The sequence below is a fragment of the Vigna radiata genome, chromosome 5, assembly GCF_000741045.1.
Source record: "Vigna radiata var. radiata cultivar VC1973A chromosome 5, Vradiata_ver6, whole genome shotgun sequence".
NCBI lineage: Eukaryota > Viridiplantae > Streptophyta > Magnoliopsida > Fabales > Fabaceae > Vigna > Vigna radiata.
In genome coordinates this window covers 23900419-23926751 of record NC_028355.1, presented here as the reverse complement: position 1 = coordinate 23926751, position 26333 = coordinate 23900419, and the positions used below count along the sequence as shown (strand labels likewise).

General features: G+C 33.4%; 4 protein-coding genes across 8 annotated transcripts; 1 reads left to right on the top strand and 3 right to left on the bottom strand.

Moving 5' to 3' along the window:
- Positions 1-12: 12 nt before the first annotated feature.
- On the bottom strand, positions 13-3613 carry LOC106762079 (bifunctional phosphatase IMPL2, chloroplastic). The gene is made up of 10 exons (XM_014645786.2): positions 3287-3613; positions 3024-3160; positions 2846-2924; positions 2104-2198; positions 1966-2015; positions 1451-1575; positions 1197-1263; positions 580-669; positions 362-473; positions 13-260 (listed from the first exon to the last, which is right to left on the bottom strand). The coding sequence occupies exons 1-10, from the start codon at positions 3385-3387 to the stop codon at positions 190-192; spliced, it is 927 nt and encodes a 308-aa protein (XP_014501272.2). The 5' UTR covers positions 3388-3613; the 3' UTR covers positions 13-189.
- A 307-nt stretch (positions 3614-3920) lies between these two features.
- On the bottom strand, positions 3921-4874 carry LOC106761796 (late embryogenesis abundant protein). The gene is made up of 2 exons (XM_014645363.2): positions 4533-4874; positions 3921-4435 (listed from the first exon to the last, which is right to left on the bottom strand). The coding sequence occupies exons 1-2, from the start codon at positions 4863-4865 to the stop codon at positions 4175-4177; spliced, it is 594 nt and encodes a 197-aa protein (XP_014500849.2). The 5' UTR covers positions 4866-4874; the 3' UTR covers positions 3921-4174.
- A 1429-nt stretch (positions 4875-6303) lies between these two features.
- On the bottom strand, positions 6304-11111 carry LOC106761962. 4 transcript variants are annotated; one of them, XM_022781073.1, is made up of 6 exons: positions 10931-11111; positions 9734-10144; positions 8400-8446; positions 7582-8083; positions 7138-7482; positions 6304-6942 (listed from the first exon to the last, which is right to left on the bottom strand). In XM_022781073.1, exons 2-5 carry the CDS (start codon positions 10047-10049, stop codon positions 7160-7162), a joined length of 1188 nt encoding a protein of 395 aa, XP_022636794.1. In that variant the 5' UTR covers positions 10050-10144; positions 10931-11111; the 3' UTR covers positions 6304-6942; positions 7138-7159. The 4 variants fall into 4 exon arrangements, with proteins under 4 accessions (XP_022636794.1, XP_022636793.1, XP_014501085.1 ...); XM_022781072.1 differs by adding an exon at positions 10767-10815 and having other exon boundaries at positions 7138-8083; positions 10931-11110; XM_014645599.2 differs by having other exon boundaries at positions 6304-6945; positions 7138-8083; positions 10931-11110.
- A 1810-nt stretch (positions 11112-12921) lies between these two features.
- Positions 12922-17805, top strand: LOC106761961 (pre-mRNA-splicing factor SLU7-A). 2 transcript variants are annotated; one of them, XM_014645597.2, is made up of 9 exons: positions 12924-13131; positions 14324-14487; positions 14590-14702; positions 15249-15656; positions 15776-15911; positions 16009-16308; positions 16505-16721; positions 16851-16954; positions 17213-17805. In XM_014645597.2, the coding sequence occupies exons 1-9, from the start codon at positions 13116-13118 to the stop codon at positions 17357-17359; spliced, it is 1605 nt and encodes a 534-aa protein (XP_014501083.1). In that variant the 5' UTR covers positions 12924-13115; the 3' UTR covers positions 17360-17805. The 2 variants fall into 2 exon arrangements, with proteins under 2 accessions (XP_022636792.1, XP_014501083.1); XM_022781071.1 differs by lacking the exon at positions 14590-14702 and having other exon boundaries at positions 12922-13131; positions 14304-14487.
- Positions 17806-26333: the final 8528 nt, after the last annotated feature.

Genomic DNA, 26333 nt, shown 5'->3' with positions numbered 1-26333 from the left:
TTTTGAACTTTGTTTATATGTCGAATTTTTGAACTTGTTTATCAGGTTTTGAGAGTTCATGAATCCATCCAACTGAGATAGAGATTAATTTCAGCAAGAGATTCAAGATTCCGAGTATACAGTTTTCAACTTAAATAAATGCCGAATAATAATGTTACGATTATTCCTATAGAAAGTTAATTCAAGCTATCACTTCCATTGCAATGAATCAAGAGCCTGTTGATGAATCTGTTTGTCACCCGCAGCCACAACCTCAAAACCTGTCACGTGATTTGTACAACTCATAAAAATTTCGTAGGTTTTGGCAGAAGACCAAGAAAAGCAACTAAGAATGATATTAAAATTAGACGAAAGGATATACTTGTCGCGATTGAAAATGGAGAAGCTTCCCAAAACAGTTTATCTCCTTTCCAATCAGTTATGACACCTCCAGCACCTTCAATAACGGGTACTAGTGCAAGAAAATCGTACGGCTGAAATTTAAAATTTAACAAACAAATATTGTTTTAACCATCTTGGGATCTTTATCTACATGGGTCAAAAGTTAAATATGCAACTAAAGGTGAGTGTGCAGCATACCTTCAAACCAGACTCAACAACGAGATCCACAAAACCAGAAGACAAAAGAGCATATGCATAGCAGTCACAGCCATATAATGGAATTTTAACCTGTAAATGAGCAAAAAGGAATAACTGAACGACAATAATATTTTGGAAAACAGAAAATTTTCATTTTGAAAATACTGCTTGATGTAGTCTTAGAAAAGTTAGATGCTAATGTACATAGAGACATAACAAAGTGGAAGACAGGCAACGTAATATTTTTAACAGAGTCAGAAATGTAAAAAGTACATGTTATTCTGGTGTCTTATATTCACATTTTCTGTGATACTTGAGTAGTTCAGAAGGCTGACTTTGAAATGATGAGAAAGGTGTTGCAAATAATATGTATAGGTTTTAAAAGTAAATTAGAGGTTGGTTTCAGCAACAATACAATAACAGATTTTTTACGAGACAAGTGGATTAATGTGCACTAACCCTGTTTGTTTTGAACTTGTGATCAATGCTTCAGTGGAAACTAAACAACCTTAAAAGATTGGAAAAAAAAACAGGCCTCAAACAAAATATTCTGACTAAATATTTCATCCTTTTATGATAGTATGTGGAGTCCCTATATGTTAAAAAATGTAACAAACCTTGCTTCTAACACGGATGAATGCCTCTTCTGCATCTCCACTGAACAGATGTGGGCTTGTGGTGTACCTATATAGGGAAGAAATGAAATTAGATTTGATGCCTGCTTTGTAGACCTATGCTAACCGTGTCTAGAGCTGCAAATAATGAAAAAGAATGTAAACTACTCTTCTAACAAGCTTCTTTTCTCTCTTCCAATAAAGATGAGGAAACAATTCATAATAAAGTTTGTTGAGGAAAAACAAGAAAAGTATACAAGTATGCTTGAGAAAGGTCTGCACAAGTGCGGGTAGATATGTCTTGTCCATTCAGTGTAGTTCTCTTTCCACTTATCCCGATCCACCTCTCTTTTAACACAGGTTGATCAATTATGCCAAGGATCTATCGAAAAGGAAACCAAACTCAACAACATAAAGTTTATTACTTGATTAACTGAATGATGACAATATCAATTTCAATTTCATCTGCACTTTGTCTACAATATCCTATGTTGGTAAAAATACAAGTAGCACTTCCAATCAGGCAAGTTGTATAAGTTAACAGAAAACAATGAAATCGATTGATGTTGATATTTTGCATCATTTTCTTTTCATATTGTAATGGATAAAGAGAAAAGACTCCGTTTTGTTTAAAATATTTAACAAAACAAGATGATTGAACATCCAGTTTTTCTTCATTCTAAAGTCAGAAAGTTGCAATAATTCAAGATGATTCAAGGAAAATAAAGTGTGAATGGGTCCGATAAGCATTCAAGTTATAAGAGACCCTTACTGGTATTCCATTTTGTAGAAGAGCAATGAGAGTACCAAATACGGGTTTCCCTGAAATGGAGACAAAACAAACAGAGCCAAAGTGAAATCTGGGAACTCTCACCCAATAATAATTAAAAAAACCATGAAAGAAAATCACCAGTAATAAAACTCTTTGTCCCATCTATGGGATCTAATACCCAAACGTAATCAGCAGTCTTTTCTTTACACCTCCACCCATTTTCCTCTCCATAACTGCAATTCAGTGAAAAAATCATGGTTGAGCTTCAGTCCACCTATTGCATTTACGGACTATTCAATGGATGCACCTAGCTGATAAATCATGCACTTAGGCACCGGGAAACCGAAGCATTATACATTACTCTCCTGTTTAGTTGTTTTAGTTGTAAGTTATAAATTGCATAATCACAATACAAATTTATCGATCTAGAGGCCAGAATTATGGAGCATTGACAAACTCAAGTTTTCTAATAGTAAAATCCCCCGACTCATTTCAATGGGGGTAATTCCTTCAGGCTAGTAGCAAATACTTTATTTCAATAATGTTAGCGTTTCAGTTATTGAATTACAACGAACTGAATGACATGCAATGTAACTGCAACACTCAACCCAACAATGATCCCATTCTCTTAACCTCATTTTCTTCTAAGAAAAATTGTTTAGTCTCTGTACTTGTGGTACTTCCTTAAAAACAAGATGAATTCCTAGAGAAAAGAGACTAAAGCCACATGCTTTGGAGTACCAAATTAATCAATAAGAAAGTGTATGATCCTTGATCACATTTGACCAAAAGAATAGCAACTAAAAACACATTTTCGACGAAAATGGAATCCACACAATTAGTCGGCAACAGAAAGAAAATGATAAGATTAAATAATTACATTGCATGAGAAGGGAAATTGTCAAGTATAATTGAAACCATAGCCTCCTCAGCCGATCGATCTGCAATGGTTACTGGACCTGCAACATCAAGTAAAAGCGCAAAACATAAGCATTCAAATAAAAGAAAATAAAAAACACTTTAAAAGTGAAAGGGACAAAAAAAAAAAGGTAACTAACTGAGATCATGTTTGTGAAGAACGTCGAAGTTCTTCCTGAAGTATTTTCGGATAACTTCTCCTGCAGCATCTGCGACAGCATTACCGACCTCGGCGAAGCGATTAAGCTGAAGAGGCGTGGTGTGAGGCGTCATTGCTCTGAGACGGAAGGTTGGGGAGAGAGAAGAATTGGGTATTGGGGAGTGAGAGTGAGAGAGAAAATGGCACTGTGAGAACATTGCTCTGCAATTAACAACCAAAAATCAATCTCGAAATCAAACTCACTCAATCTCTTCAAAAACAACACATGCTTCCACGGTAGCAGACACCCCTCTCATACCCAAACTCTCAGAATCAAACGAGGGTTCTTTAATCTCGCTGTTCATTCAAAATCAAAACGTTGCCGTTTCTTGAGATAATTAAAAATTTTTAATAGTTATTTTCCCTCCGTTGTAACTGTAATATTGTTGATCTTTTTAGAAATAAATTGTGTGGAGATGAGACTTTAAGAAATGTTTTTTCTTTACATTCTCAAGTTATTTTATTCTGAAATTATCAAAACAGGATAGCCCTTAAAAAATTATGTATTGAAACGATTTTACTTTAATTAAAATAAAATCATATCATGTCAGGAATTTCATAAAATATTAAAATTATTACGGTCGAACGATAATGATTTTAATGTTTTACTAAAATTATATAACATTATGATCTCATTATAATTTCAATTCTTTTATAAAATATATTAAATTTGTTTTAAAATATGACAACTTCAACTTTTTTTATTAAAAACATATTTTTTAAAGTGAGTCCTGTATGGAGCTTGCTTATAACTCATTGCATTTATAGAAATTATGAAGCTATTGCTTCTTTAGTTAATTAAAATATATATCTAATACCATATCATCAAAAATAAAAATCAGTGGAATCTTGAAACTTGTCCATGACAATAGTAATACACCGTTTTAAAACTGAAGGGTACATGATTTAAAAGATAATCACGTCACATAATACAAAGCATATATAATATAACAACTACGTACTTAATTAATTATTAATCACTCACATTACACAATACAAACCTATAATAACAACTAGTTAATTAATTAATTAATTAATTATTAATCACTACCCAAACTATATCAGAACACATAGACCCACAGAGAGAGATTTTCAGTGGTTGTGGTGGCCAGGCAATTTTTCTTTGATCTTCTCCATTATGCCCTTTTTGTGATGTTCAGGGTGGTTAGAGTTAGGGTTAGGATTTGGATTAGTGGCGGTTGGCCGTGTTGGTTGTGGAACACCAGTAGCAGCGGTGGTGGTAGTGGTGGTCGTTGTCGGTGAATGCTGCTCGTTCTTCCTCCCTGGAAGCTTCTCTTTTATTTTATCCTTCACTCCCTTCTTCCTCCTCCCACCTTGTCCATCATCCTCAGACTACAAACGCATACACGTTACAAGTTTAGATTCAACAATCTGTATAAAATTATTCAATGATTAAAGGAGAGAAGAAAAAAAAACGATAGGCGCGTACCGAGCTAGAGCTAGAACTGGAGGAACGACGAAACTCTCTATTGTCCCTTGGTTGTGTTGTTATGAGATCCGACACGGTGGTTGTTCCTGTGGTTGCACCAGGACCACCGTGGATCCCAAACCCTGAACCTGCAGTGACGGCGGGCGTAGCCGTGGTTGCGACTCCGGTGACGTAAACAGGGTTGCCGCGCTCGTCGGTTAATACAACTGGGTTACCGTGCTGATCGGTGAGTGAGATAGGATTGCCGTACTGGTCTCGCAGTTGTGCTTCAGCCATTTCAATTTCCTTCAACTTCTCACTTTCTTCTTCTTCAACTTCTACGTAACATAACATACCTTCTTTGCATTCTGTGCGCCTAATTATATAACCTCATGACGGTGAATATATGCATGTAATTTCACACGTGGCCTCACAATGCGCTGACACCTCACAATGTTGCCACGTGAGACGAATGAGGACAGGTGTCCCTTCATTTTTAGGGTTACGTATACCGAAATATTATGCAAATAAAGTTTTCAAATATCATTATTCTAATTTTGAATGTGCAACTTTTACGACTGAAAAAATTACTCAAAACTTTTGTAAGAAATAAACATGAATTTGTTAATTATTTATGTAAATATTGTTCTCGTTTCCCGATGTAACGATTTCTTTAACAGAGACTTTCTTTATTGTTAATAAAATCAAACTGTACTTCTGAAATCAAAATAATATTGAATTTTAAAGAGAAATGAGTAAAAAAAAAATGGAAATTTTATTTAAAAATTGTTTTTAATTTCTAATGTCGAGTATGTAAGAACCTTTACGTAAAGGTATATATAAACATCTTTTTCTTTAGAATATGTCGAGTATGTATAAAAATTAGATGATGTTTATACCTTCACGATAGATTGCAGGGAATCTAATGGATTGTTTGGGTGAGACATGGGGGAAAACGGTACTAATAAACTCTAAATAACTTGACCTTAAATGTAAAACGTAATAAATTTATGATTTCTAAAATACATCAGTAATCTAATAAGAAATTGATACAGCCGTGGTCAGAAATTAATGGGATGATGTGATGAATAGTGGAGCCTGTTTGGCATTTGATGAACGAATTGCGAGGATATTAATATTGTGAGAGTTCAGGTCGGGACCATATTGATCTTCTGATTATGATTTATGGCAAATAATGTCTATTATGCTATTGTGCTGACTTATCTCATAAATGCGTTCTCTGTGACTGATATTTATGAGTTACGAGTTGGTGACTCAAAAGAACAGTTAAATAACTGTTCTGTTCGAGGAATGCATATATGGTTTTAATTCATGTAGTACTGCACCCTAGTATTTTTAAGCTTGTCTCATTCATGTTTTCGTTTTGTACCTTTCACCTTGTAGGCTTATATTAATTTTCCTCAAACCAACACTGGTATTTTAAGGATTATACTGATACAGGACAACATGAATGTTGACAAAAAAAAATAAACAATAAGCCGTGCCTCATACTCATTTAAGATAATATTCGAAAAACATTTAATTTTTTATTTATAGTTTTATATTATCAATCAACTCAAGATATTTTGGAGGTCCCATTTAAGTTAATTGGTTAAGAGAAAAAGAATCTTATAATAATAAATAAAAAAATTAAACTTTAAATAATATTATCTCAAACTTTTAGATTAACAGATAAGTGGCGGGGGATCCTCCACAAACAGACAAATAAAAAGAAAAAGAAAAGTATCACACCTTCAATTCTCAGGACAAGAAATAAAAACACAAATAAATGAAAACTAAAATTAACAATTTTAACACTGCATGATTCAACGTTCAATCAATAAGCAACGCAACTCCTTCCACCATGAAGCACCCAACTCACTGATCTATGCATATAATTCAATTTGCCACCGACGAAAAACCATTAACTGGACAGGATGCTATGCTGAAACGTTCTTTCATTATAGCCAACACAACAGAATAATGTATACATACATACGATTCGATTCGCTCACTACAAAAAACACTAATTCGATAATAGGCTATCCTGAAACTGCTCTTTCATTAAAAGCAACCAACTAAGGACGATCCAGCTATTTAGTATTGCCTATCAATCTGTGAAAATCATTGCCCAACTTCAGAAACGCCGAAGGGCTAATGTTTTGCATTACATATAAGCAGAACCATGGACAACAGAACATCATTTGGATATAAGAATTATATCCATGCAATAAACAAATCAACCTGTACACAATGCAGAAAGACCCTTGGTCTCCAAACACTATTTTTTACGTCTGTATGTTTCATCTTCCTCTGATACTTCTGTATGTCTTGTTACAGATTAGTGGATACAGACGCAATCCGAAAGCATGAATTGCATCTTGTTCTTTCCCAAACCTTTAGAGGATGCACAGATGATCAACAGTGGAACCTGCTATAAAGAAAGTGAAAAAAAACAAAAAAGTGTTAAGTACAAAAGAATTATTTAAGATTTCCAGTGTGCCGTGCAGAAGAACCCAAATTTCTTCATTACAATGCATTACATCAGCTAAAGATGCTACTGATAAACATACGCATGCAGTAGATAAACATAAACATACAAGAAAAGAAAGATAAAGCCACTGACCTCTCAACAACCAAGAAGCACCTTATTCCTTGCTAGATTTGGCCCAAAAGAAACCCTTCTTTCTTGTAGGGTGATTATCTAACATGGATCTGGGACCTTTTGATCCAAAGGAGAAGTGTCGCCGCAAAAATGGTTTCCCAAAGGAGCTTCTCCTGCTGGAACTGGAGTCATTCCTAGGACATTTACCTTTAAAGCCATCAAACACAACAGAATCATCGTCAATATCACTGTCCACATTCCGATTCTTTGATTTATTGTTTCTAGCCTTCAAATCCATTTCAGCTTTCAGGGCCTTTGCAGACAACTTCATAGTTTGTTTTTCACCGAAAGTGCAAACTGGACAAGCTGGATCATACTTATTGATATCAGATGTCATTCTCTCCAAACATTCAGCGTGATAGACATGTCCGCAGATAAGTACAGAAACTACAGAAAGATCATTACTCGCAATTATCTTTTGAGTGCTCCAAGAGGACTTCTCCGCTAAAAGTTTAGAGCAAATTCCACATGATTGCAAATCAACTGATGAAGCTGAAAACCAACTACTGGATCTAACTAATCTTTCCCGGTTAAAACCAAAGGACTCACTATCAAATGACCACCTTTCTTTGTGAGGAGTTCCCATCAGCTCAGAAAAACCAGGTATAGACCAACCATCTGAAGATCCACCGCGCATACCCACGTCATTGTTCCATGAAGGAAATACTGGCCTTTCTTCAGACAGAGAGAAGCTGCTTGATGACTTGACTGCTGGAATTCGGCTATCAGAAGCTTGCTGTGATAACTGGTATCCTGGGGAATGGCAAGGCCACCTTACAGGGGTCAAGTTTGATGGAGGTATGTGACATAGGGATGCTAGAGGAGATGTTGATAGTGATGTTGAAGGCAGTGATGGTTTTGTGGGAGATGGACAAGATATTGTTGATGATTCCACCAGCCCATTCACCTACAGTGTGATTCATCGTTAGGAAGTGCTACAAAGAAGTCACATACCAAATATGTGTGTGCGTGTGTGTGGTTGTGGTGTTGGTGGGAAGCGCATATATAGTAAAAGGGTTATATTTTAATGAGTGAAAGAGTAAGTCGAAAATCATACAGATATACAAGGATGGGTGACTTGTAAAAAAACTTACAACATGCATTTTCATCTTGATCGTTGATGATAAGATCTAATGTCAATATTCATTTTTTTAACTGATAGAAAAAAGGCCTTCCCACTAAATACACCCCCCTTAAACAAACATTCAATAATATAATCTCACCTGTTCCACACTCATATCCGTAGAAACAGTCCCCGAAAAAGATTGGTCTGCAATAATCACAAATAACCTTGTCAGACAGTGTAGAAGAACCAAATGGCAGAATAATAGTAAACCATTGGATTAGTTAAATTTAAAGTGTGGTAATGATATTTTCATAAGATTCAAAATAAGCAATACAAAACCACCTCATCCATTATACTTATTTTCTTAGTTGCTTAAATTATATTCCCGGTTTCTATAGGAGATGTCCTAATTAAAATTCACCTACCCTATATAAATGACTAACAAACTTCAATGTCCTGAACTAAAAGCTAAATTGGTTAAGTCTGGGGTTAAGAATTCTTTCCTGATTTGATTCCATTCAGTATAACTACTTGAAGATATAAAATTCATGACAAAACGAACTTTTCCCATCTTTAACTTTGTTTTGTAGAACCTCGGAAGAAATAGAAACAAATTATTTACTAGAAAACATAGATAACTTTCAAGGATGATAGAATAGCCGACCTTGAATTTTTGTAGGGAGCACAAGCACGGATACAGTAAGAATTTTTCAATATTACGAAACTCAGCATGTTTGACCTCCAATTATTTTAATGGAAAAGGGTTGTTAAAAATGAATTCATTCTTTTTCATGCTTCAGTCATTCGCTTTTATTTTTCTACAAACTATCATCAACACTTCCAATCTGAAAAAAAGGGATCATCCAGATAAATCTAAAACTGTTTGAAAATCTGGTTTCTGAATCTCAAAAGCTGAAAGTCCGTAACTAAACTAATCTCATCCAAGTTTCACAATAAACAAAGATGATGCTCTTCCATTTATCGTCTTTTCACTTTTCGATTCCCTTCTGGATTATTGTGTGCATGGTTTAACTTTAAACATTTATCAGCACTGACAAATTTAAATTCCTAGCAGTTCATTTCTCTTATTATAATATTAAGGCTGCCATCAAATTTAAATAACCATGTATAACCCCTCTATTTTTGCTACAGCAACGATGTGAAAAATAAATAAGAAACAGCTGATAGTTCTGTGGTTTCAGCTCTTACTTTGCGATGTCAGTTTCTGTCATCTCATTCACTGACACATAAATTTGAGCCTTTATAGAAATATCCATTTAAGAAATAATTTTCAATTTGTCCTCACATCCGATTGCTTTGGACACAAAAATACGTGAGAATACATTGTTTCAGATATGTAGTAAAATTTCACGTCTCGATCATTATAAGTAGAATGAACTATGAAAAAACCGAGAGAACAGCCAGTTCTAGAAAAGTCCAACCCAAGTAGTTTAATGTTTAAAACCAAAAGGCAAAATTCCGAAGGCTTACCTGATGTTGAATTTCTCCCACGTACAGCAGTTGCTTCCGAAATTGGAGACTGTTGGAATCTTTTCCGTTGATAATTCTGCAATGGACTGCCGTCCTCTGACACATATGCTGATTCATTTTTATTCTCCGATCCATCATTTCTGCTAATACCATCAGAAAACCAATTTATAGAAATATCTTCACCAGCTACACGCCCTCGGTGATCCCACCGAAAGCTCCATGTTGGAGAACACCGAACATTTCGGTGCAAAATGTCACTGGTTGATCCACTTTGTATAGTTTTGTCTCTGGCAGCAACACAACAAGCAGCACCCATCGTGAAGTAGCAGCAGTTCTTAGTTTCTTACACCAACATAACCACCAAATGCATCAACAAATACAACCATTTCACTCGTTGACACAGCACTATACCTGGAACAATAATAAAAAAAAAGGCAGACCACCAATTGCAACGATCAATAATATGACAGTTAAGAGCATGACCCAAAAAAATCGTTATTCACTGTTACTCAACCAGTAATCCTCCTCAGGTTAAACAAGATTCCAAATCAATAACCCCAAATAAAATGAACAAACGATAAAGACCAAAATTAAGTTTAGAATCAAAACAATAGAATATTGATAGTGATGCTAAAATGAACTGCTTCAAGACAGAAATAAACTTCATAAATGATCTAAACAATAAAATATTGATAGTGATGAACACAAAAATTTAAAAACAGAAGAACATACAGGAAGAGGGAAAGCTAGAAGAGCATTATTGTTTCATAAAAATGATATTATACTCTCATCACGGATACCGTACCAACCTAAAATCACTGGCGACACAAGAAAAACTAAAAAGAAAAACAAAAATCATATTCCCCCAAAATTGAAAAGGGCCTCTGAGATGATCCAAAAAAATTGATAGAGTTTTAAAAATCAAATTAAAAAAAAAAAGATAAAGAAACCAAAAATCCGAAATAGAGAAAACATTGAGCTCACTGCAAAAGTCAGAAGGATCCGAAATAAACGCTGAAGAAGAAGAACTCACAGTGAAGACCTCCGGAGCTTGAACAGTAACAACCATAGCAATTAAAATTCTAGTAATTGAGGAGGGAAAGGAAAAACAACTAGTGATTTTGAAATTGGGAGCATAACATGGTTTTGCAAACAAAAAAAAAACATCTTATGGCTATAAATCCGACCCTCACGTACCTTTCGACGAAACCAAGAACCACACCAGAGAAATAGAGAGAGAGGGAAGAGCGGAAGGACGAGAAGAGGAGCGTTTCAGCGGTTTCTTACGTCGTTTTGAGGACCTCCCTCTTCTTCAGTAGAGGCGACTCGCACTTTGAGTTTTCTGAAATAATAAAACAAAAAATGCCTCTCGGCAGTTTCTGCCAAAAAATAGAGATTTATCAATTATTATTTTGGGCATTATTTTTTCTTTTTTATATTAATAAATAAAAATATAAGATAATATAAAATAACAATTTTTATTGAAAAAAAAAATTATACTAATCATGATAGCAATATTAGGGAGGTAGCTTTTTTCGTTGCCCTGGGAATTTATGCCATTGATGTATTTCTTTTCCCTCCTATCAATCTTTGCATATATTCTTGAATTTTTGTGCTCATTACTCTTTCTTTCTTTTCCTTTTCTATTAAATATTCTTTAACTTTTATATAGTTTGGTTATTATTTAAGAAACTTGTTGAATTGAAAGTTAGAATATTATTTTTAATTTTTTAATGTTGATTTTCATATATATTATTTAAAAGTTTGATGCAAGAACCAAAATCAAAAGCTTCCTTCCAACTCCTTTCGGTTGGTGCTTTTAGTTTAGCTCCCTTAACCCTATGCAATCTCTAAAGTCTTTCTTGGTTTTTTCTTTCTTAATTTAAAATAAATATGTGGTACCTAATTCCAAGCTTTTTTTCAATACAAAATTAAATCCACTTAATCAATAGTTATTAAGATTTCTTCAATAACTACTAACTCGGTTTTATTTATTTAATTAAACAGCTAAATCAAAATCGATATTCAAATTAGTGGAGTGAATTTTTAAAAGATGAATAGTAAGTACTTGTGAATAGTTATATATACTTACTTATATAAGCAATATGATTTTTATCAAATCAGTTTATTGTGTTCTTTTATCAATAATTCTTATAAGAATACACTTTATCTGTATTTTATTTATTTTTTTAGTTAAAATTATAAATGATGAACAATCTAAGTTTAAGGTTTCCGTTTTTTTATAGTAGAATCTAAATTTTCAATTAGGATTGTTTGAATAAATGGGTCTTGAGCAATGAATTTTGATCGTAGATCAATTTCAAGTTTAAAGTATCTGGTTTGACTGGTATGCATATACTTCGAGGGCTACATTATTATTTTCTATTTTGATCTTAATTTTGTTGACATTTACATCATATATTGACTAATTCGATATTGATTCGAAAGTTGCAAAAGTAAAAATCATAACTCCGTCAAATTAAATAATATAGTTAAAATTGAAACCTTTCATTAGATAAATATAGAAATATATCAATATAGATTTCAGAATTTAAGGTTTAAGTTTCATATTCAGTATAAATAAAAAAGTTAGAACATCGTATTAAAAAAATACTTGTAAATTCATCCTTTTAATATATTAGGTTAGAAGTTGGGTTAATTTTTTATATAGTTTGTGTTGTATTTTTTAATTAATCACTTTTCTAATAACTTGTAATTAATATTATAGTCTGATTAATCGTGTGTGGAAAGTTTACGTGATGAACGATTTTACAAGTAAAAGATATTCCGTAAAAAAATTATTAAAAATTTAGATACAAGTTTAAGTTTCATATATAATACAAATAAAAAATTGAACAACATAAGAGAACGATACCTCTAAACTTATTGTCTTAACTTTTTTAATTGAAAGTGTATTCCTTATAAATTAGACACATGTCTCATTTATATTGAATTTTTCGATGATCTTCAAAAGATCTATTAATATATAACATAACACTTTTATTTTATTATTAATTATGCATTGTCCTTCACCAATTTAATTATCTTATTGTTGTAATTAAAACCATAAAATAGCTTAAATATAATTTTTATTTATGACCGTGACATGAATTTATATTTTGAATTACAGTTTTTTTTTTTTTTTAATTTTGAGTCCCATTTGTAAGTAATTCTGTGATTTTTGTTCAAGAAAATTACCGTCAAACAGTCGTGATAGATAGATAACCAGCGTAAAGAGGCTGTGGCGGTGTTTCGGAGTTTCGGCGGAAGTTCAGCGTCCGTCTCCATTGCCCCTGATGAAAAGATAGAAGCTTTTGATCACCTCGATCATTTTCTTCGTTTTCGTCTTTGATTTTCAATTCCTCTCTGCGTACTTCACACCATGGCTACCGCTTCAGGTACTCCTTTCTCCCTTCCAAATCCCAGATTTTAATTTTCCAGGGTTTCTGATACCAGTCCCCCTTAAATCGTTATCTTCTTATTTCTCTGCTCATTTTTATTCGCTCTAAATCGCGCTTCAACACGTAACATCGTACGAGTCTACGATATTCTTCCCCTTGCCTGAAATTGACGTCACTTGGAAGTTACGATTTTGTTGAATCTGCTTGGATCACCGTTAAAAATCGCAACCCGCGTGGAAACAGCGAGTCTCGCGATGTAGTCTCTCCCAGCGGTGAGGGAGAAGCCGCCAGACGTCGCGGCGGTACCTCTCGCGATGCAATCCCTCCAGCGGCCATGAGCCGACAGACCTTGCGGCGGTGAATCTAGCGGCATCGACGTATCTGGCGGTGGTGCAGCCTCGAAGCTGGCCTCTAGTGCGTTCGTGAGTCGGACAGCTCTAGGGTTTTTTAGTTGGACGTTTTAAAACATTAGAAGTGACTCTTTGGAAACTTTTACTCCCAAATGAGGAAAACCGTTACTGCACACTGAAGAACTCCGTCTCTTCCGTAAGTGAGGAAAATTGACACTGCACACTGAAAACTGCTACCGCTGTCGCTCTTCCTTGATTAAAACGTGTCCAGACTGGCGCTCTTCTTTCTCTAAAACATAAAAATTCTCACTCTTTCTTCCGCTATTTAATTCAACTTCCAAACTCCTTTTAGTCTCATTCCAATTCAATCTATTTTTCTCTCTTTGTTTTTTGAATGGCATATAATGATTTTGTGTGTGAATATCAATTTCATAAAATTTGTAAGATCTTACTATCCGTGTTATAATTTTCTGATTTTACGATCTTGAGTAAGATCTTGATTTTGACTACCTTGCAGATTACCATTCAAATATATTAATAGTTACTCGTGATGTTTTGAGTTAATAGATGACAGAAACAAGTATTTTTGCAAGGTTTAGAGAGCGGGAGTTTTGTTTTTTCTCAGACTAGTTTAGTATTGTTGGCAAGTTTCAGAATTGGATTCGGATATCTGTAGAAAATTTGAAGTACTGGGGCTTCACTGCTGCTCAATCTGAGACTGTTTGCACCATTCTTCAATTTTAACTTTTTTAATTTTAATTGAATTTTAAACACCTCAATGTTTGTCTCATTATACCTGATATATCTCAATGTTTAAAGTTTTTTGGCACGAATTTCAGTGGCATTTAAGTCCAGGGAGGACCATCGCAAACAGATTGAGTTGGAGGAGGCACGAAAAGCGGGGCTTGCACCAGCCGAGCTTGATGAGGATGGGAAGGAAATCAACCCTCATATTCCCCAGTATATGTCATCTGCGCCTTGGTATCTTAATGCCGAGAGACCTGTAAGTGTCTTCACTCATTAGAGTCATTGGAATCGGTAGGAATTTGGGATGTTTGATGTATAAAAGTTAACATTTTCTTTTGTCCGATTGTTATGCTTGTAGAGTTTGAAACATCAAAGAAAATGGAAATCTGATCCCAATTACACCAAATCATGGTATGATAGAGGTGCTAAAATCCATCAGGCCGACAAGTATAGGAAAGGCGCATGCGAAAAGTAACTGATCTTTATTTGTCAAATATTTGAGCATTTGTCTGTGTTTAATGTATACTCCTTGTCTGACAAAACTCTTGATTAAACTTTTACTAGTATTGGTTATAAGTCAATAAATAAATATGAAGTTTACTTGTATGTAAATTCTCTCTCAAAGTAATGGGTTTAGGAAAACACTCGCATAATCAGTTGATTCTACTCTTGAACTTAAGAGGTTTCCAGGTGCAACTTTTGACTGGGTACTTGGTGGTGCTAGTCAATGTGTATTTTAGGTTTTCGAAGTCTGAATACTTTAATTAGTTTTCTATTGTTATTTAAACTAAATGTTAGTGGCTGGGAGTGGGACTGTATATAGCATAACAGATGACTTAGTATTTATGTTTTTACCTTATAACTTCATTAATTATGAGTACGTGAATTTGTTGTTTCATATGTTTGGCTATTAAGACATGTTTTTTAAATATCATCTTTCAAATCCTGTAAACTATTTGACAATCAGGCTTGTCTTTGAATTTATTTATGGACCACTTCAATCTCTCCTTGTTACAGTTGTGGAGCTATGACGCATGACGTGAAGTCATGTATGGAAAGACCACGAAAAGTGGGAGCAAAATGGACAAACACTCACATTGCCCCCGATGAAAAGATAGAAACTTTTGAGCTTGACTATGATGGAAAACGGGACAGATGGAATGGTTATGATGCGTCAACTTATGCTCGAGTGATTGAGAGGTATGAAGCTAGAGATGAAGCACGAAAGAAGTACCTGAAAGAACAACAACTTAAGAAATTGGAGAAGAGCAACCAAAACGGTGAGGATGCTGCAAGTGATGAGGATGAAGAGGAAGATGACCTAAGGGTAGACGAGGCAAAGGTTGATGAGAGCAAACAAATGGACTTTGCAAAGGTTGAGAAGCGTGTGCGTACAACAGGTGGTGGGAGTACAGGAACTGTGAGGTAATTTTATGTTACCATCATTTTAATACATCTGTCCAGTTTAATTGGTCTCATATTTAAGGTTATCTATTTCATTATTTATTTTAGATGAAATGGAGCTGAAATATTTTTTCCCTCAGGAATTTACGTATTCGAGAGGATACTGCAAAATATCTTCTTAATCTTGATGTCAATTCAGCACATTATGATCCCAAGACCAGATCCATGCGAGAGGATCCACTTCCAGATGCAGATCCAAATGAAAAGTTTTATGGGGTAACTTTTCTCTAGAATGAAAATTTGGAACACTGTAACTTGTTTCTACTGCTATATGGAATCTTGTATTTAGACTGAACCTGCTTTCGTATCGTAGGGTGATAACCAGTATAGAAATAGTGGGCAAGCTTTGGAATTTAAGGAGTTGAACATCCATGCTTGGGAAGCATTTGAAAAGGGACAAGATGTTCACATGCAAGCGGCCCCATCACAAGCTGAATTAGTCCATAAGAGTTTCCTTATCCGAAGTGAGGAGCTGAAGCATCAAACAAAGAAAACCATTATTGAGAAGTATGGCAACGCTGCTGATGAGAACAAGCCTCCAAGAGCACTTCTGCTTGGCCAAACTGAAATGCAAGTTGAGTATGATCGTGCTGGTAGAATAATTAAAGGCCAGGTGAGAGTTCTATTCTAAATCTGTGGAGTACTATTGTAATTTGCTTATAAATCTTAAACATTCTTGGTAGTGGGGACATTTTTCATGATTGTTAACATTTGGGTTTTACCTTGAATTTGAATTTTGATTTTAATGATTCTGCTTTATGGTTACTTGAGATTACATTTAATTGTTATTTATCTGATGTTTCCAACAGGAAGCAGCACTCCCCAGGAGCAAGTATGAAGAAGATATTTACATTAACAACCACACAACGGTGTGGGGCTCATGGTGGAAGGATCACCAGTGGGGCTATAAGTGCTGCAAGCAAACAATTCGAAATAGCTATTGCACTGGTGCCGCTGGTATTGAGGCTGCTGAAGCTGCAAGTGATCTTATGAAAGCTAATATTGCCCGTAAGGAGGCTGCTACAGGTTTGTCCGCAAACGAACATCACATCTAAGTTGTTTGTCTACCTATTTCTGTTTTTACTTTTGTTTGTAAATTTTGTTTAATTTCATTTAGCATGTTTATATTAATCACAACTTTTTAATGAACCTTAGATGATCCTGCACCTTTGGAGGAGAAAAAGCTTGCTACGTGGGGTACTGATGTCCCAGATGGATTAGTTCTAGATGAAAAATTGCTTGCTGACGCACTCAAGAAGGTAAATTTCATTCTATCATATGTGTCTACTCTGTACCTACTGGAATTAATTATATTTTTTTTTTGCCAATAACTCTGTCGAGCGTAATTACCAAGGACACAACACATTTAATTTAATGTAATTTTTTTGCATAATTTCTTGTAACAAATACGACTTTACGTTATGGATGTTCATTTCTAACGGAAAATGTATTTTTCTGAAGCATTCAATCTTTTGAGATGTAGTTATTCTGACATTTATACAAACGTCGTTTCACAGGAAGATCTAAGGAAGAGTGAAGAGAAAGATGAGAGGAAACGAAAGTATAATGTCAGATGGAACGATGAGGTTACTGAAGAGGATATGGAGGCATATAGAATGAAGAAAGTACATCATGATGATCCAATGAAAGATTTCCTACACTAAGCTTCAAAATAATATCTTTCATTGAAATTCAGGAGCTCGGGAAACTATTAATGTTTTTTATGCATCAGTTAATCACTTCTGAGTGGCATAATCATTTCATAGAGATTCGAAAAAGGCTTACCTGCTGAGCAGTCACTTCCATCTCCTTTTCCTTAGAATGAGATAAAGCTTTTGCTGATGCACCTTTTGAGCTTCAATTTTGTCCCTGATAAGATAAAGCTCATCCACCTTGCTTGTATACACTTAATAAGCTTCACTCCAAAAAAGGTTAACTTCGTCTGTTGATGAATATCAATATACCAGAACCACAAACGAAAACATACCTGGAAGAGAGACATGGGAAAGACGCATGATGTCATTACAGACAAAATCATGTTCATCCAAGCTAGCTCAAGAGCAACATCTGGCCGGATAATATCATTACAGACAAAGACGCATGATGCAAAACACGCCTTGTATATCAATATATTCCCTTTGTTAATTAAGAGAAAAGAACTGGTGCAGGAAATGAAGAACGGAGCAGCTAAATAATTTCAAGCCAAAGCGGGGGTCAAACCGTACTATGCCACCAAGTGGGGCTTAGTTTGGATCTAATCTAATAACTTATATTACCAAAGTTGAATATTTTAAGGAAAAGGACAACAAATAAATATTTTCTCAATAAAGTAGATAAGCAAATCTTATGAGAGTTCACGATCACCAGATTGAGAGCATGTTTCCATGCAGTCCTTTTAAAGATTGTCTTTTTTCGACAAATCAATTGGTTGCTTCCAACTTCCTGCTTTCTTGTATACAGCATTACGCCTCATCTCAAGAAGTTCATGCTTCTCAATCTGCAGAGGCTCATCTTTGATCTCAATCAATAATAATTTAAAAATCGTAAATTTACCAGTAACATTATAATCTCATCTTTTGCTAATTGTCAAAAATAAGACAAAAAAACAATGAGGAGATTCACCTTCTGTGCAAGACATATCTGATCAAAGTTGTCATGCAGATCTATTGATTCTCGAAGTCTGTCATATTATAGTCTTCTTCCTCGACAAAAAATTCATTCAGAGCTTCATTGACAGCAGATACTTTTTTGCTTTGAACTGCAACCATGTACGGATTAACTAATCTATGGTGGCCAGTCTAAAAATTATATAAAAAAAAAAAATATCCAAGCAACAAGCAATATTGTTACCTAATGACATTTGAAACCATTAAATTCTATATACATTCGAACCAATGTAAGACATATTTTTTTTATGAAGAAGTTGTATAATATTTTTGTCGAGTCTATTCATGTGACATCTAATCATATAAATGGTTGTATCTAAGAGAAACAAATTTATGATACAGGTTGAGATTATAGAAATGCATATTGAAGATACGTTTCAGATTACTTGTACTTTCCATCCTAGGTATCGTTTTTCTCTTCAAATTGTTTCTACTGAATTACAATATTGAGATTGATACCAAACTCCCTGAAAATGGTTAATCAGTTAATATTTGGTTAATTTTTCCTAATGTAACCAAATGAAAACTAAAGGCCTAATTCTTCATTTCCCACAATTTATTTATTGAAAGTGATATTTTTCTCTTCATTGAAAAATATATAATTCATGGATTGTGCATGTTCTTTGTGAAGCTAACCTAACCGTGATATCACCACCGAAGCATGAGGCAGAGCATTGATCCCGACTGTTATATATATTACATCCTCGTTTCATCTCTCACTCACCCAATCAATCATTCTGTAGCACCAAAAGTGAACCGCCATGGAAGGGTTTCTTAAGCGTATTCAAGTATTTGCAGTTTGTTTGGCCGTCGTTGTTCTTGTAGCCTCAGGCAAGTCCTTTGTTAAGCTAACCCTAGATAACGTACATTGCTGATTTAATTATTTGTGTGCGCAGCTTCTGAAGTGGATGAAGGCAGAGGCAGTTGTTGGCGCAACAGTAGAAGCTGGCCCCATGGAAAATGCTTCCATTCTTCCATTTGCAACCATCATTGCCAGATCTCAGACAACGCAATCTCAGGCCAATGTTTCTTTTTCAAGAAATGCAAATGCAAATTCTGCGATGACCCTCGCTGATTCTATCTACATAATAACACCTCACAGTTTACCTATAAGATAATGCTTTCACCAATAAAATACCATCCACTACTCCTAATTTCTTCATAATAATGGCTATATATGTATTTTATTCATATATATGATCTTACCATAGTTAATTTGATTGTGTTCTTTCTTTTTACATACTTATTATAATTTGAATTGTGAAATGTATACTCTTTGACTTGAAAATTCGGGTAAAATAAGATTTTTTTTGTGTCAAAATATGTTAAAAATAGAAATTTAGCATGGAAAAAAGAAATAAAAACTTACAAGTGGACTAATTATTAGTATTGATGAGATTAAACATCATAATTAAATTATATATAGATTCATAAAAAAACAAAGAACACAAAATGCCATTAGGGAGATTAATGGAAAAAAATTATAGTTAATGTCAAAATAGTTGATTTCTTTCTTACTCTGATTTTTTTAAGAAAAAAAATAAAAATCAAAATACTCTTACTTTTTTTTTACGTAACATTTTGTAAAATTTTAGAGTTTGACAGAGAAATGAAGAATACTTTCATATGGACTCAAATTAAGTTGACGATCAATATCAAATCGAAAAGATTTTATAAGGTAGTAATATAAAAAAGATCTTTTATAGATGTTGTTTTAGAATTGTTACATCGATTTTTGGTAAAGTTTTATGAAATAAATGATTTTGATAATAAAGTGAAATAATGGTGAACAAATAATCTACATTTACTTCTATTCTATTCTAAATCTGACTTCGTTAATCACCAACTTTCTTTCATTTTATAAAAAATCATTCAATTAATAAATGCTAAAGTTTAAAATATTCATTTAATGGTAGCTTTTTTTCATTCTAGTTTACAAAATCATTTAATTATTTACAATTATTTTTCATTACAATAACTATTTATGATGAAAAATTATTTACAAAATATATAAATAAAATTTATTGTTAACTTACAAAAATCATTTACATTTATTTTTTTACTGATACTAATGGCAATTTTATTATATTTTGTTATGATAAAAAAAATAGTACTTTTAGTAATAACTTTGAAATTTTATACTCTTTTACGTCATTGTTCTCTTTTCAACAAATAACTTCAAAATACTTTAATTTTAAATTTAAATATGCTACACAATATCTTTAGATATAAACAAAACAAGCGTGAAAATAAAAGTAAAAATTAATATATAAAATAATAAATTTGATTGTCTGAGTAGAATAAAATAATATTAAAATGTGTAGGAAGGGAGCGTACGGTTGAAGTGTTGCAGTGCAACGGAGATGAGAAGCGTGTTGAAACTCCGACCTACCCATCACCTCCAATCTCGCTCCTCACGGAAAACACCTCCGCGCTTCATCACCAAGCTCTGATTCACCCCCAAATCTTTATATCCAGAATGCCCTCGCCCTCAGATGGTCTAAATTTCACCATTTCAACCTCGCACGGACCCTGTTTGATACAATGCCTCAGAGACGTCGTTTCCTCGACCTCCATCATTGACGGGCTAGTCAACGATGGTCGACCCGGTGTGGCATTTCACATGATTTTCTGAGTTCCGGAGTTGATGTTGATGAACAAGAAGGGGCTGGTGAAGTCTACAGGGTCTAGTATCCGGATTGTGATGAACCTAAGCTCTTATGAGGAGTTTATGAAACTAATCTCTTAGATATACCAAGCAGATATCATAGTGAGGGACACAATACGTTTCCATCATTTCAGAAATGGAGAGTGTTCTTGTAAGTATTATTAGTAGCCCGAGAATTGTCCATGGTTTGAGTGTTATCAAGTATGAAATGGAAACTCTTGGAGAAATGTTCCCTGAGCAGTCACATTTACAAAATGCAGATGCCAAAGAATGTGCAATAGTAGCATGACAATTACTGCTGTTTTTAAATGAGAAACACGGTCGAAGATACGCTGTAGAGAATGCCCGATGTACAGTGACGCCAGCTGCTAGCTTCGATATCTTAATATGACCATTGACAAAATGCAAAGCCAAAGCATGACCATGATCACAGATTTGTACCAAATATCAATAAAGGGTTAGATGGGATATACTATTAATTCATAATTCATGACAAATGTGCACATATATGAGTCGTCTAATGATTAAGATATAGAAGCGGAGGAGCTGTATTCATTCTCAGAAGTTCCTTATCCAGGTACTGCTAATGGTATGCGGAATTGCAGGTACGTGGTGCTTATTGATAAATATGTAATTGTGTATTAAATTCTTTAATTTGTTTAGTTGAAAGTATTAGTAATAATGGATTTAAGGTAATAATTGAGTTTGCACTTTAATCTAATGTCAAATCATTAAAAAGTTTCTCAGTATCATGATTATTGTTTTCAAGTTTAACTTTTTTATTGCCATACTTATCTAGATAGGCAATAATGTCAATTTAAGAGTGAATCAAAACATCACTCATTTATAATTGTTGGACTCCTCTTTGTGCTGAGCCATGTATAATGTATCCTCATAAGATAAGAATCAGAATACCAACGTGTTCTATTAGGACCCCTTTTTGTAAATATTATATTGTTTGAAATGGATGTTTTATAATATATTGATTTGGTGTATGGCGTCACATAAGTTTGAACTTGATATCTTGTCAGTTGCAGCCAACCTTTCTCCATTCTCATGATTGATTTTAAAGTTAATGATTGAACACAGAATTTATGTAGCTGGTACAATATTTCGTTCCTTTTGCTACGTATCTAAATGCATTGATTTGTTTTGGCAAAATAGAAATGCAATATGAATTATATTCCAGTTTCGTGAACTTATTTTACTTTTAAGCATTAGTCCCTTTCTTATAATAGTTGCCCAACGAAATATTTATTTTGGACAAAAGCTAAAAAGGTAAATTATTAGTTTGTTAATAAAAAAATTTGTCTTTAATTTTTTTTTTTTAAATCAGAGTTGCAATAAAATGATTTTCTTTATAATAACAATAATTAAATAAAGAAAATAGGAAAAGAAAAAATCGTGCAAGTTAATTTAAACTACTTCAAATCAAAAGATCTGTATATTGAGGTTAAAGAGAGGAATTAATTAAATACTAAAATAAACTGAGATTATAAATAGGAATAAAACAGTTTAGAAAAAAATGTACAATCTCTTGAAGTCACATGAGAAATATCTCTCTTGAAAACAAGGAATGAGCAACTTCTTTTAGTCACACAATAAATGAAAAAATACTTTTCTTGAAATTCACAATGAGTGAATACCTGGTTTAAATCACACAAAAGATTATCAGTTTTACTTAGCAACAATAACATCTTATTACCTAACATCATACTTAGTGAAATAATAGAGCTTTGCTTAATTTTTAAAAAAATACTTACTTTAGAAAAGTTTATTTCAAAATTAGTTCAAAATATAAAATGTCAATGCACAATTTAAATAGATTATTCCCACAATATTTTTCGAAGATATTTTTTTATAATAATTGATTATTAATAATGATTGATTATCACTGTGTATTATTATGAAAAATTTGTTTTTCTCAAGTGATCCAATATATTCCATCTTTTCATTTTTGACCTATTAATTTAATTATATTAAATTATATACATAAATTATATGCTTTCAATAATTAAATTTATAAGTCTCTAATGAAATTAATGAAACCAAACATGCTTTAACTCTTCAACTGTTTATATTAATCATCATCAATGAGACTTCTAACTTTTCTTCTCATCAAAACTTTATTTATCTTTGAGAATAAGATAATCATTTTCTTCTTTTATCAAAACTTTTGAAGAATCCAACTTCATAGTTTAGTCAGCGTTATTCACCTGGAAAAAAAAAGAGTATCCAGACTTCAAAGGTTAGAGATGTTCTAAAGAAATTCGAATTGTTATATCAAATGAGATACCGAAGGATAAAATGTATTTTATGTTGTATGAACTATTTCAAGATATTTAACATTGAGAAATGGAAATATGTAAAATATTCTGCCATTTTCGTCATATCCGTGTTTATAAAAATAGAGAAACAATAACCAATTAACAAAAGTCAAAAAAGAAAACTACTTTATATCGTTTTAAATAATCTCCCACAGCCCCATGTGGTGACATGATTATCGTCAACATGTATTTAGTTAGTACCTTGCACTCCCTATTTCGCCGGAGAAAATAAATTCTTAGATCTTTGTCCGAAAACGTTACTTAGAGAATTGTTAATGCTGAAGAATCCTTTTCTTTTTTAAACTAAAGTCAACAATTGAAGATTACAACCTAGATATATTGTCTAATTGGGTATTTTTAGGAATAGACTTTAAAGTTAACTCAACTCTATAAAATCGAAAAATCGACTGTAAAGTTTATACTTAATTATATAATGTGTATTCAATTTCATAAAATCGAAAAATCTGAGTGTAAAGTTTGTATTGATCTTATCTTTAATCGATGTGAGAAATGAATAACGGGTTGAATCAATGGAGAAACCAATCACGGGGATTAAATGGCAATTTGGGAGACAAGATGCTATTCAAAGTATCAATCGAAGGGAAGTAAATTTATTAGGTTCAACAAATGGTATAAGTTTGACTAGTTTGTATAAAATTTTAAGCTCAGCTCTAGTCACTGGCATTATAAAAATAAAATTAAGGAGTTTAAACATTAGCAAAACCTCTCTTACCTATAAAAACACTTACTATCTACTGGTTGTGCTGTTATGCACACCCATAGCAAGATATAACTTTTTTATTTTGGGTCAAAAGCTGGTATGTAACTTTATTAAGGACCAATGGCATCAGAAATTGAGAATGCTTTTTATTCTAACTCCAAACGTGAAAGGAATGGAATGGACCCTTTAAAAGGGGAAGCACTGCGTATTTGCTCCTCTAAAGTTAAGCCCTGTGTTGGAGGAAACTTTGAGAGGTGTAAAACCATTACTTATAAAATAAACTGTTCAAGGTCCATGATAAAACGTATGCAGTTTTGTGACCTCAGGGAAGTAGCCATCTTTATCTTAAAATTGATTTTTTTATAAGCATAGATAATGTTTTAATCTAACAAAACTCTTGCTAACTTATATTCTTAAAAACCATACTATATATGACAGTAGGAGTTTCCATTTGCAAAGGTAAATGAGTAGTGTCACCAACTACAACTAACACCATTTAGCCCTCTTCCCTCAGTAAGGATCCTTAGTGGTAGTATGATCACATATCACTTGGATTCCCCATTGTCATTCACTTGTATCATAAATTGGAACTTTCTTTTTCGTTTTCTTATAAATTAAGGTAAAAATCATGACACTTGATACAGAAAAGGTTGTACAAACTAATCACTTATTTTTTTACTTATCTAAACAACACTTGTAGTTTTTCTTGATACTGCATTTCTGATATTCTAGAGCATTCTGGCTACATGACCTCACCATAACCTACTAAAATTAGATCCCAATTTAAAAATGAGGCATGCACTAAATATATTGAGTATTAGGACAACTTTTTCACCAAGTCATGTGAACCATTCAATAGCATGGCTGGCCACATGCTTTCCTCTTTCCTTATAAATAAATGCCCTAAACTTACTTTCCGAACATGTACTCAAATCCCAAAAGAATGCATCATGGGAGATTTCATCATCCTTGTCTCCTCTTTCCAAATGTCGGGGCCTCTGTGCATATAATATAATAATAATAATGTCACCCTTTCTCTCCAAGACATCAAATTATAAACCAAAATATCAAAGTACACCCACTTTCATCATTTCTGTCTTCAAATTTAGTCTCCTATTTGTGGTTTCTATTCCTCAACCAGGAGAGAATGAAATGCAAACCTTGCTATTCCTGGTCTCTCTTGCTTAACTCATTTGTCAGTAAAGCAAATAATGGAACTGATTCAGGACTCATCTATCTTTTGTTAGAAGTGAGTTTTAGACCTAACTCAACCCCACAAAACCGGCTTGTAACGGTTTGTAAAGTGAAGTCTGCACCCCGCTTATATATTATAAATCTCTAGTCGATGTGGGACTTCCAACACACTCCCTCACGTCGAGGTATATACATCTCGAGCTTGTAAGGTGAGGTCTGCACCCCACTTATATATTATAAATTGGTTTTATCTCTAGTCGATGTGGAACTTCCAACGTCTTTGATGCACCTAAGCCAAGTATTTCAGGTGTGGGAATCTTTATGAGTTATATATATTTCAACTAAAAAACAAATATGAATACCAATAATTTTTCTCCACAATTGCATTCCAATACAAGTCCATTTTTCTAAAGGAATGCATGGCCAGAATTAAAAATGTACAATTTGTTGCCTTACTGCTTCCCTGTTCTTTTTTTTTTTCTAATACTGGTTCCAAATGCAGGTAAAAGCATGAAATTAATGCAAGTTTCTTTCAAAATTATGGAAATGGTATAAGTTTTAAAAAATTTACAAAAATTTTGAAAAAAAAAAAAGATTGCACCATGATGTTTTTACCTCCAAATGCAAGTAGCATAGATAGAAGAGAAAACTTTATGTTCTGATTGAAAAATATTACTGTTTCAGAATTTTGGTCCTGACACCAATCTTGCTTTCACACACAAAAAGGCACTGCAGAGTGCAGAGCATCACTAAAATATATAAAATTTTCGCTTTCATCTCAGTGACCACTGAACCGTCCTTGTTATTCCGTATTCTTTTGTAAGCTGGCAATTAGTTTTTCTTCATTTGTGCACCCAAGTTAAGGGAAGGCTCAGAGTTCTCATAAGCATGGAAAGAAAAAGAATATGTAGCTATAGAATAAGCCTGATAAGAAATAAAGTTCGTATTCCTTTGCTTGTGTTCTGATGATAAACAGCATAAATTAAAGGATCGGACACAGTGATTTGAAGTTAATAAAGTTATCAGTTGAAATATTTTTATGATAGACTTAAAAAAGTTGAT